Raw genomic sequence first — 12064 nt, forward strand, 5'->3', positions numbered from 1 at the left:
GTGGTCCAGAGTGGGAGATAGGTCATTAGAAAGAGAAGGGTTTGAAAAGTGCCACTGGATTTTCCAGTTAAAACTCTTTGGTGGCCATAATAAGAGCAGTGCCTGTGGGTGATAGCACAGATGGCGGGTCGTCGTGGCTGGAGGAGTGAATGCAGAGGTGAGGAAGTGGAGACAAGAAGCAAGGCAGTTCTTTCAAAACAGATGGCTGTGAACCCAAGAGCAGGAAACTCCACCCACGGCCAACTGAGGAGGCAGCGTGTCTTGAGGTGGCAGGGGTGCTTCTTTAATTTTATGGGATCAGAGGAGAGAGCTGAAGTTGAGAGAGTAGCTGAAGAGAAGAAGAGGGGACGATGGCAGAGCATGAGTCTGAGATGGGAGAGGAGGAGATCTGAGCGCAAGCAGCGGGCTAGCAGGATGAAGGCGTACACTGTGGGTACCACATCCTCAGAGAAGGGAAAACAGCCTGATCTGTTAGGGAGGGCATGAAGTCAGGACACCCCTTCCTGAATTGGGAGGTCAGGCCATTGGAGAGGAGGTCACAATTTTAGGAAAATATTGTGCTTCTGAAAAACTCACCTCAGCTGCGTATCTTTGCTTTCACTACCAGCTTTGCGTGTACACATTTCTGTCATTTTATTGTGTGACTGCGGAGAGGCCTGCTTGAATTTTGGAAAGCTACGTGAGAAACCATGAATTTTAGTATAGTTGTTTGGATGACTGGCCTAATTGTTTCTTTTGGAAACTTAATGAGACCTTAGTTGTTTAAAAGTCTCTAGCTTGAAAAGGTGTTGGGATTTTAGTTCTTTCATTTTCTGTGGCTCATGACCATTTGAGTAATGCCTGCTTGTTCACCCAACTGGCTGCACTTCTCAGGAGCAAGGGCCAAAGCTTTTCAGTCCCGAATAGTATGTAGGGTGGTCAGAGATCCCCAAAGCCCAATGTAGAAATCACAGTCTGTTATTATGAATCCCACGCATGTTCAAACTATTTTGCATGGCAGAGTGTCAACATTGATGTAAGCTGGGACGTGTAGGACTGTCTTACGTCATAGCAACTCTGTGTAGTTTGTGAAGCTAAGTTTCAATGTCTGTTCTTGGCCGTGGGTTCTCTTGGATGAGGAAAGACCAAAGAAGCCAAATAAGGTGCTGAGACAGGCTGGGCTGTCCTTCCTTTTTTCCTTTCCAGTCCAAACCTGGCTCCCCTCTTCCTGCCTCATCAGTTCTCACATCTTGATATACTGAGCTGCAAATCATGAGAGGCACGAAGATGAGGAACGCACATGAAAAATGAGTTAGAGAGAAGAGACCAGAACATTTAACATCGTTTTACAGCTTGCAAATTGACTTCACTTACATTATCTCTTATGATTATCTGTGTTTTCTAGATAAAGAAACTGAGCCCCAAAAATAGGAAATGATTTATTTGTCCAGAACTACAGAGTTAATAAATGTCAGAAGTAGGACTCGAATCCAGAGCTTCTGGCTCCAAATCCATTGTCTTTATACAAAAAGCTAAGGCATCAGCCAGAATTCATGCTGTTAATATATGAGAAGTGTTTATTCTTTTAAATATAGCGTGATTACATTGCTAGACTGGTAGTTATGGAATTTTCTAAGAAGATTAGTGCTTTATAAATATTAAGTACTACCATTATTAGTATTATTATTGCCACCCAAATCATGGGCTACATAGGAGAATTCATTTCATTCAGTTCAACAAGTACCTAGTTTCTTTGGTAACTAAAATATTGTCCACACCCTCAGGAAGCAGAGAAAGAAATTAGGTAAACATATAGATGAAATGTCACATGATGGATTCTTTAATGGACATATGCCCAAGATAAGGAAATAAAGAGCAGTGGTTCTTGAACTTCGCTATGCATCAGAATCACCTGAACGGTTTGTGAAAACACAGATTGCCGGGCCCTGCCCTTAAAGTTTCTGGGATGGGGCCCAAGAATGTGAATTCCTAACAAAGTTCTTAGATGGTGTTAATGCCACTGGTCTGGACACCACACTTTGGAAGCTGAGATAAGTTCCATCCGGGAGGCTCAGAGAAGATACAGTGGGGGAGCCACAAGAAATTTACTGTTACTAAAGTAGCCTGAGGATGGAAAAATGTCATGGAGAAGTAGAGAAGAGGAATTACAAGGAAGCACAACGAAATTGTTGGAATTGATAGATAGGTTCATTATATTGATTGTGATAACTTTATAGGTATATACATATGCTGACACATTAAACTGTACACTTTAAATATGTGAAGTTTCTTTAAAGTTTATCAATTATACTTGGATAAAGATTTTTAAATAGATGAAGAACAGCAGATTCAAAAAAAAAGAAGAAGAAGAAGACGGTGGGGAGAGATGTCTGAGCTCGTGGAGGGCTGCATGTGCCATGCTAAGGCATGTGGCCTTTCTCCTACAGGCAGTGCAGAGCCACTGAAAGGTCCGAAATAGAGAAGCACCCTAGTCAAATTTGCATTTTAGAAAGCTAATTAATTTTAGAGCGAGTATGGAAGCGTGGAAGAAATTGCCACTTACGACCTAAATATGAAAGAACTCCTTTGACCGTCTATAATGTTATGCCCAGGGATTAATCAAATGTGTGTACAGCTTAGTATTTCAGTCGAATAGTTAATAAGTCATTGTGTGCCATGCATATGTACAAGTCAAGGATATCATCCTTTCCCTTAGACACTTGTGGGAGCCAGCACAGCCCAAGGGAACAACACCTTGCCTTGTCTTTCACAAGGCAAGGTGCTTTTTTATCAAGGGCAGAAAAGAGTCTTTCTCTTTCTGACTTACTTCACATAGCATGATAATCTCTAGTTGCATCCATCTGAAATGTGACACAAATGAACCTATCTATGAAACAGAAACAGAATCATGGACCTAGGGAACAGACTGGTGGTTGCCAAGGGGATGGGGGGGTGGGAGAGGGAGGGAGTGGGAGTTTGGGGTTAGCAGATGCAAACTGGTGTATAGAGAATGGATAAACAACAAGGTCCTACTGTACAGCACAGGGAACTGTATTCAATATCCTGTGATAAACCATAATGGAAAAGAACATGATAGCACAGGGAACTCTACTCAATGCTCTGTGGTGACCTAAATGGGAAGGAAATCCAAGGAAGAGGGGATATATGTATATGTGTGGTGATTCACTTTGCTGCACAGCAAAAACTAACACAACATTGTAAGCAACTACACCCCAATTAAAAAAAAAAAAAAAGGAAATTTAGACACATACCCAGGGAGAATGCCATGTGATGATAGAGGCAGAGATTGGACTGGTGTGTCTACAAGTCAAGGAAAACCAAGGATTGCTGACAACCACCCAAAGCTAGAAGAGGCAAGGAAACCTTCTTACCTAGTGCCCTCAGAGGGAGAATGGCCCTAAAGACACTTTGACTTTGGAGTTCTAGCCTCCAGAATTGTGAGGGAATAAATTTCTTTTCTCTAAAAAAAAAAAAAAAGGAATATGAAAAAGAATGTGTGTGTGTGTGTGTATAACTGAGTCACTTTGCTGTAAGCAGTAATTAACACAACATTGTAAATCAACTATACTTCAATTAAAAATTTAATTAATTAATTAAAAAAAAAAAAGAAGTCAGTAAGGGCTGAAGCAATCAGCCAGGGTTTCACGGAAAATGCAGAACTCAAGCTGGCCTTGCAGAGCAGTGGCATTTGCCTGGCCAGAGGAAGGCACTGCAGGCAAGGGGGCCCCCGGAGTAAAGGAACTGAAGGGGAACTGAACTTTGAATGCACAGGGACATTGAAGAAGCGGAGACAACTGTTCAACCTTTGGCAGGGGCTTTTCTTGAGGCATGATGGTGGAGTGGAAAAGAAGTTTGGATCAAAAAGGGTGTTTCCACTGAAAGATGTTTAGAAAAAAAATAAATTAGAGAGCAACATAGAGGTAGGAAATATAATACTTCTCAGCCATCTGCAAGCCCCTCTCCTCTCTTATCACCCAAGGATAATAGGAATCAAGGGAACAGAATATAAAGGCTTGGGTTGGGATCAAGAGACAGGGAAGGTACGTGGGTCTTTGGTTCTGTTAGGGCCAAAATAACAGTAGTTGCTACCCTGGGAGCTGGCCATTGTCCTGAGAATGCGGTGGGCTGGCGACCTAACAGCTCCTTATCAAAGGCCGTCTGTCCTGTGAACTGGGATGAAAGCCTGGGAAGTCTTCCCTTTCAGCTCCCAGATGGTATCACAATGCACTTGTGAAAGAGACTTCCTGGGTCATTTGCTTATTCCCAGATTTGCAGATATGAAAATTTTTTTGCATGTTCGTTTTGTGAATTGTGTGTTTCCACTGTATCGCTTCATATCACAACTTAACCATCTATACAGCACTCTCTTAAGCTTTATCTTCTATGCAAAGAGCAGTGTACTTGCTGAAAGAAATCTACAAATTGATTTTTTTTCTTGTGTGTCCTTGTAAAGAACGGTAGATTTGTTCACAGTGTAGACTGGAGTCATTGCTGAATTTGACATTCCATATACCCTTGCAGTTATCCAAAACTTTGATTTTCTGGCCTACACATCATCTTTTTCTTAGATTATTATACTTTTTATTTCCCTGACCAGGAGCAGCACCTGACTTTTTCTTCAATGGCATTATTCCCAAATTACTAACATGAATGCCCACACAAAAGTGGCTTCCTGTGTGACCATGGATCAAGAGGCAGAGCTGCCAGGTGTGATGCAGGTTGAGGCAGTGGATGGGGCTCAGCCAGGCTAGTCTCTGCCTGGAGCTCAGTCCCTACACCAGCCAGGCAGCCTGGGTTGTTCAAATTTAAACCTCATCAAATTAAAAGTGATTGCATACTGTGGACCTTTGAGGTCACATTGGAGGAGCTGAAGGTGAAGCTGATAAATTGTAGATTGTGACATGTCTGACTTTGGGGTGGGAGGTGACAGTTAGGATGCATGTGGCTGGAAATGCAGATAGCAGCATACCCAGTTTACTGAAATACATATCATTAAGCCCACTGAGCAACTTATTGAACTTATCGTTAACTATATTTAAAAGCACAATCAATCTGAAATTTCCCCTTTCTAAAATTTTGCCTTGGAAGAAAAGGAAAAAAAAAAAATGAACGAGGGTAAGACTTTGCCAAAGGGTGCTTTCATGGGGCACATGGCAACCAAAACAAAAGGCCCAATTTTAATTGAATTACAAACTGTGTAATTATTTAACCTGTACCAGCTGGTCTCAAGAAGCTACCAGATTTCCTTAGAGAGTTTGTACTTGGCCAGAAACATAAGGTAACTTATTAGGAACAAGAAAAATGCCTTCTATACCTATGTTACCAGCCCCCACTCCCAAAGAGCATAATATAAAAGGGGAATAAAATCCTTGGAGTTCATTTTTGGCTTAAGAGGCAGTCCTCCCGCCCTCAAATATGTGAATGGGTTTGCTAAAGCACCTGTAGTCTCTGAGGAATGGCTGACATAAACAGGATGTTACTGCATCAGACAGGTAAGAGTAATTTCTCTAATTAGTCATCTGAGATTTCATTTTTCACTTGGAAGTACTGGAAATTTAATTTGTTTGTGATGTGCAATTGGTGAACTGACAGTAGCTCCAACTGCGCTTCCCTCTGTCTTGCTGTCCTGATGCTGGGTGGAAAGCACGGGGGTGGGGCATGTGGGGCAGTCTCGATGTAGACACTTCGCTTCATCTGTCAACATCAAGCTAACTAAAGCACCTTCGTATTGACAAATGTGTCCTAATTACACATTCCTCACTTGTAATGCTAGAATAATCCTAATGAGTTTCCCATGATCATTTTTCTTTTAGATTAAATGTTTTTTCTCAATCCCCCTTCCAGTTTTGTAACAGTGAAGTCATTCAGAATCCATGCTCATTTACATAAGAGCATTGTTTCCTAAAGGTACAGAGCAAACTATTTTTAGAAAGCTGTATTTTATGAATTAAAGTATGATTGAAGACAGGACCTGACTTGGCCTTTGATTAAAGACAGAGTTCATCCTATTTATTTTGTTTTAAAACACCCTTCTCCAAAGAAAGCTTGATTGGGATCAAACTTCGTCCCCATACATCATAGCTATTGATTTTACATTTGTTGTCGCTCTGCTGATTTTATGCCCCTTTATGTCACAATTTGTTATCCTGATAGCCGGCCCCTGAGTTGGTGCTGGGACTGAGCCTGCAAGGTGGCTTCTTTCAATTCAGACTAATCTATCCATGAAACAGATGAGCTTTCAAACACAGAACTATGCTCTTCTCACTTTTCATAGCATTATCCTGGTATTTCCCATGGAGATTACAGTAAAATTTGTGGCAAGTAGCAACATTAGGGACATTTCTGTAGTCCAGGAGATATAGCTCCTGGCTGCCCTGGATGCTGCAGGAAGCTGCGTGCTCCTCTTCTTGGTTTTTTTTTTTTTTTTTTTTTTCACACATAGATTCACTCTTAGGATTCAGAATACAAATATTATGGCCATCTTCTGGAACATGTCAAGGACAGAAAATCCTTCCAGCTTCTACAAGTAGCAGAAGGGATAGAATGTCTGCTGGATACACCCCACCTTATTTGTTAAAGGACTGTCCAGCCCTCTTTTTAATCTGCATCTACTTACATGCCTATAGGTAGAGTCTGGGATGCTGCCAGATCACCAAGCAGCCCATTTAGGGTAAAATTAGATAGACTTTCCAGAGATATATGTTGTACTCAAGTATCACTTCTTGTGTTTTGATTTTCTGGCCAATTGAGTGAATGTAATGCTCTTATTTTAAATTGCTACTTTACACTTTTTCCTCCTCTGGCTTCCCATTCAGTATTCAGTCACGTCACTCAAGACCATCCCGGAACTGTGCCGAAGATGTGATTCGCAAAACGAAGACAGATCAGGTAAGCTTTGCTCCCCACCTCTTCTCCTTATCCTGCCTTTTAGAGTGGGGGGGGGACTCCTCCTGGCATCCCTTCCCCCTCACATTGGTTGCTCCTGCTTTCTGTTTTCTTTTTCTTTTATGGCTTCTCCACTTACCCCCGACCCTCAACAAACAGATGTTAGGTCATCCTCCAAAGACTAACCGGACAGGGAGGCCCTAATGAGGACTCAGCTGTATACAAATAAATGTAGGCGATCATCGCGGCAGCTCCAAACCACAGTATACGCAGCAATTTACTGCAAACCCGAGAAACCATTGGTGACAAAACATAATGATGCAGGCGCCAATGAAAAAATGTTGGATGCATTTACTACCCATATGGCAAGGACCAGCTTGGGGGATGGTGCTTTGCCAAAGTCTGAAACCCTATCAGGGATGTGACATGATAGAATCTGCAGTAAGGCATACTGTAACAGTTAAGATTAAAGCAAAGCTTTGGAGTTTAATAGTGTAAACTAAACAGAGAATTATGGCGTATAGATGAAAACCAGCTGGCTGACCTTTTCTCCCTGCACACCCCCGACCCTTGACAAAAAAAGTACATTCAGGGTTGTTTTTCCCTCTGTAAATCAAATTAAGCCCCTCTGCTTTTCTCTCTGTGATGGGCAAAAATGACAATAAAAAAGGATATTGATGGGAATGATACCATAGCATTAAACTGTGAAATGATGTTTATTATTTTTCCAAGTAATTACTCTAAGGCATCACCATTAACCTTGCCAAAGCTGGACCTCTGATAGTAACTAGAATCCTGAGAACCACGGATGATGGAAGACTTAAGATAACCCTAGAATTATGTGTATTGTGTTTGAAAATAAATAGATCATCCTTACCTATGCAGCTGCTAGAACTCTAGGCCTTTCAAACTGAAAGGACTGTGCAAAGCTAATTTACTTTTCTCTTGGGCCATTTGTTTTCTTTCAACATTTTGTTTAGATGAGATGGGGAAAATAATTAGTCTATCTAGGTTTGTTTATCTCTGTTTTTTTTTTTTGTTTTTGTTTTTTGTATGAGTGAAAGTAATGCTTCAATGTTTGGGTCAGAAACATCATAGAAGATAGTTTGAAGTTCAAATAAAAGTTTTCATTTACCTCCATTTAAAAAAAAATTTTCTTATTTCAAATGCACTCAAGTATCTATGGGGTTAACAGAGGCTTTGGCCATAAGGCTTATCAGGATGTGCCTCCTTAAAAGGCATCACCAGGTTCAAAGTTAAACCTCTGTGATCAGTGACAAGGGCAGCAGACGCAGTGGACGGGCCCCTGGCCTCAGAGTCCGAAGACCTCCGTCTGAGTCAACATTCAGACATCTATCAGTTATACGACCCTGAGCCTGTGACTCATTATCTATAAAATAAAAAAAGAAACTTGTTCTGCCAATGTCGCCAGGCTACTGTTAGGATCAAAATTAGGTGATGTATCCGAAGGTGCTTTGTAGATACAAGATTTTCTTTCTTCTTTCTTTTTTTTTTTTTTAATTGGAGATGGGGCAAGAGAGAAGACATAACAGCAAACACTTCAGTAGTGCTTAATGTGCTAGGTATTGCTGTAAGCCCTTTACTCGTATTAACTCAATTAATCCTAAAATCCTTGTGAGCTAAGTATTGTACTATTAAGATGTTTATATTATATAGATGGGCAAACTGAGGCACAGAGCAAAGAAGTAAATTATCTCGCCCAGAGTCACACAGCAGTTACGTTACAGAGGTGGGATCCAAACCCCAGGAAGTTTGCCTCTGGAGTCTGTTGTCTTATCCATTACATATACTGTCATATAGCTAGACTTAGGGATAGTAATTTAATTTTAAGATATTTTCCTTTTACAAAGATTGAGTTCTCCACTGGATATAATAGTAACTTGATAGTGCTATGTTTTCCGGATGGAGATACAAGCCACTCATACCCATGATTGGTGATGTGGGAAAGTAAAAATAAATGTAAATATCTTCCAACTTAAAAAAAAAAAAAAAAAAGATATTTTCCTTTTAAAACTTTAAAAGCTAGCATTTTCCCTCACCGATGAAGTGGAAAATTTCTTTTCTCTGTTAAATAGCTTCTCTTGCTTACCAAGTTAAGTGAATTAACCAAAGCTTTTAAAAAGAATTTTCCTGGGGCTGGTTTATTCCATTTTCTCCAGGTCTTGTGACTTGTAGTCACTTCCACAGTAGGTGATGTTAGACATTCCTTCTGTGGTTGAGAAGGAGGCCAATTTCAAGTTCAGAAGCCTTTAAACTCACCCAGAGCAAATATCCAGTGCTCAAGGTAATCACCAATAATTAGACCTGACAGGAAATGGATATACGAGGGAAAGACCCAGGCCTCTTTAATGGAATCCCATGTACACCTCCAATTTGATGGACCATTTGGAGGCTGGTAAACCACTTTCTAATAGAACAAGAGGGATCCTAGAAAAAGAAACACATGAAAAATCAATCTCTCCAAAGCACTGCTGTAGAATTATCTGTGAGCTGCTTCGAAAGAAATCTCAACATAGTAAAGTTTTCACCCTCCATTTCTGAAAGAACTGAGGCAATCTCAGTTAGTTTCATGGGCATGCAGATGTGGAAAATAACCCTCCACCCCCGACACATCCCCTTAGTCTTTCCTGTTTCAACAACCTAGGAGGCGTTTGCTCCAGGAGCACTTGCACAATTTCCATCTTTATGGTAGTCTTTTCGAACAGATGGCGGCAGAAGACACATTGGCTTCTGAGAAGGGTCCACATCTTCTTCTGGATGGGACACCCTCTGGGGGAACTTTTCCCTAAACCTCCTGTGACTTAGAACATACTCTACCGGATAAAGATGTGTCTCTTTACCTTTCTAAAGTTTGTTAGGCACTTTCTGTTTTGTGTAGGTTGTCAAATGTCAACACCCATCCTGTACTAACAGGTCTTTGACTAGATAGATGTTCTTGGACCCAGTTGTTCTTTTATTTATTCATTCCTCAAATAACTTTTGTGTTTTCTGTCCTATGCACTGAAGACAGGGTAACAAGCAAGGGGTAGACAAGGCCCTGTTCTCACAGCACTTACATTCTGCGGGGTGACAGACAAAAGGCAGGCAAATGAAGACATAAACCAGATTTTTCCAGGTAGTGATAAGAGGTGACATGAGGCATGTGATAGAGTAACTTACAGTGGCTGGGGAGGGAGGGGGGTTTGGGGGATCAGGGAGCGTTCTTAGGGCCCAGCCATGGGAAAGCCAGTGAAGAACAGTGAAGGCAGAGGAACTAGCGAGCGCAGCGCCCCTGAGTCAGAAATGAGCTTAGCATGGATGAGGAAGAAAAGGAAAACCAATGTGGCTGCATGGGGCAATCAAAATGAGGATGAGGCCAGGGAGCCGGTCAGGGTCACACTCTACAGGGCCCTGAGGGTCATGGTACGCAGAGTTCAGATTTTACGCTAAGTTCTGTGAAGAGCGCTGACAGCAGGATCCCAATTTTTCTAAAATGCTATTACCTGGAAAGAAGCCGAAAATCATAACTCTCAGTAGAGGAAGGGACCCTAAAAACTAAACTCTTCTCCGAACTAAAATTTCCCTCCACAGTTTCTCTCCCTCTAGTTTAAGAGGGAGAGAAAGTGAGAAAGTGCAAATAATAAAAGCAGAAGGGTACGGTGTTGACAGGGGATGGATGTGGGTAAAGGGTATACAGGTGTTCTTTGTACTGTTTTTATTCTTTCAACTATTCTATAAATTTAAATTAAAATGTTTTAATTATAAGTGAATTTTTAAAGGCCAATAATAACAACAATGTAGTCCAAAGTCCATCAGATCTTGGAGTGACTCTTATTATCCTGATGGGGTCATCAGCCTGTACTTCGTCACGTGAGTGACAGGGAGCTCACAGTCTCACAAAGCTGCCTATTCATAAAGGTTAATTTTTGTTCAGCCAAAATCAGTGTCCCTCAGATGTCCATCCCCTTACACCTGGCTTTTTCCCAGGGAACCTTAGAGAAGGACAGTTCCTCCTGGGCAAGGGTGCCACTGAGTGTTTGGAGATGGCGGTCACCCTTGGTTTTGTCTTCTCCAAACTAAAATTTCCCTCCACAGTTTTGAGTGTATCCTGCTCATGCTTCTTGCTTTCTTGCGGCTGTTGCATTTACCAGTATCCCTCTTAAAAGTGGCGCACCCAGAACTCCACCCGAGGTTGCTCCCCGTATGGTCTGATCAGAACCTGTCAACCACACAGATCAACCTCAGGACTTACCACACACCTTTCCCGCCTTCGCTCCTGGGCTACAAAGACAAGACTGGTGCCTCCCCTTCCTGCCTGTTATTTTTAAAGTGTTCTGAGATGAACAGGAGTGCAAATGAGCCCAGTTGTTGGCCCTTGGGAGCCTCTCTATGAGACATAGAGCCTAGGGCTCACCCACTTCATCCCTGGGCCCTGGGTCAGCTCCACAGTGGGCTCTGAGAAAGGCAGATGGCAGGGTGTTTTGTCAGAGGCCTGGGGCAGCATTGCTGCACCTTCTACTCACTCACCAACGCCCACGAGTCTGCCCTGGGAGTGCCCTTCCTTTAGCCGAAAGCACGGATTCCTGTTAAAATCTGTATTTCCCCTGACAAGGATAATATTTTAAACTCGTTTCCATCAATTACACTACACTATGCCTAAACTGAATTTTTGTGAGAAAAAGAACTTTTGAAAAGAAGTGTGAAGGACTTGCAGATACCATAGGAAGGCAGGAGAGAGGGGAAGAACTAGGAATTAGAGGCTTGAGAACAAACTTTGCTGGTGCTTAGAGCTGCACAGGTGCTACTGAGATCTCCCAGTTATTTCTTAGGTGCTCAGCGTACCAGGCATTAGGCCAGGTCTTCTGTGCACAGCTTATTTGTCCTCAAAATAATTCTCTGAGGGAGGACCATTATTATACCCATTTTGTGGATGAGGAAAGTGAGGCCCACAGAAGGCAAATAATTTGTCCAGAGTTCTGCATTTGAAACCAGTTCTGCTGACCACAGAGTCCCTATGAAGTTGAGGAAGAGCAACTGAAGAGCAGTTGTAGTCCGAGGAACCACGCGCGGCTAGTGGAGTGGGGCAAGGATTAGCATTAGGGAAGTTACGGGTGAAAAACTTGCACCTCTAAAAGGGAGCTATTTATGAATTGTTGGCATGTTTTCTCTGCTTAATCCC

General features: G+C 42.0%; 1 protein-coding gene across 4 annotated transcripts in view; it reads left to right on the top strand.

Annotated features, from left to right (window-relative positions):
* SNCAIP (synuclein alpha interacting protein) overlaps positions 1 to 12064 on the top strand; it is a 147937-nt gene that overhangs the window by 81270 nt on the left and 54603 nt on the right. For all 4 annotated transcript variants that reach the window (XM_061188083.1, XM_061188086.1, XM_061188087.1 and 1 more), the window contains exon 3: positions 6816 to 6888. In XM_061188083.1, the coding sequence (XP_061044066.1) occupies positions 6816 to 6888 (73 nt within the window). The remainder of the gene's footprint in view (positions 1 to 6815; positions 6889 to 12064) is intronic.

Source organism: Eubalaena glacialis, chromosome 4, assembly GCF_028564815.1.
Source record: "Eubalaena glacialis isolate mEubGla1 chromosome 4, mEubGla1.1.hap2.+ XY, whole genome shotgun sequence".
NCBI classification, from domain to species: Eukaryota; Metazoa; Chordata; class Mammalia; order Artiodactyla; family Balaenidae; genus Eubalaena; species Eubalaena glacialis.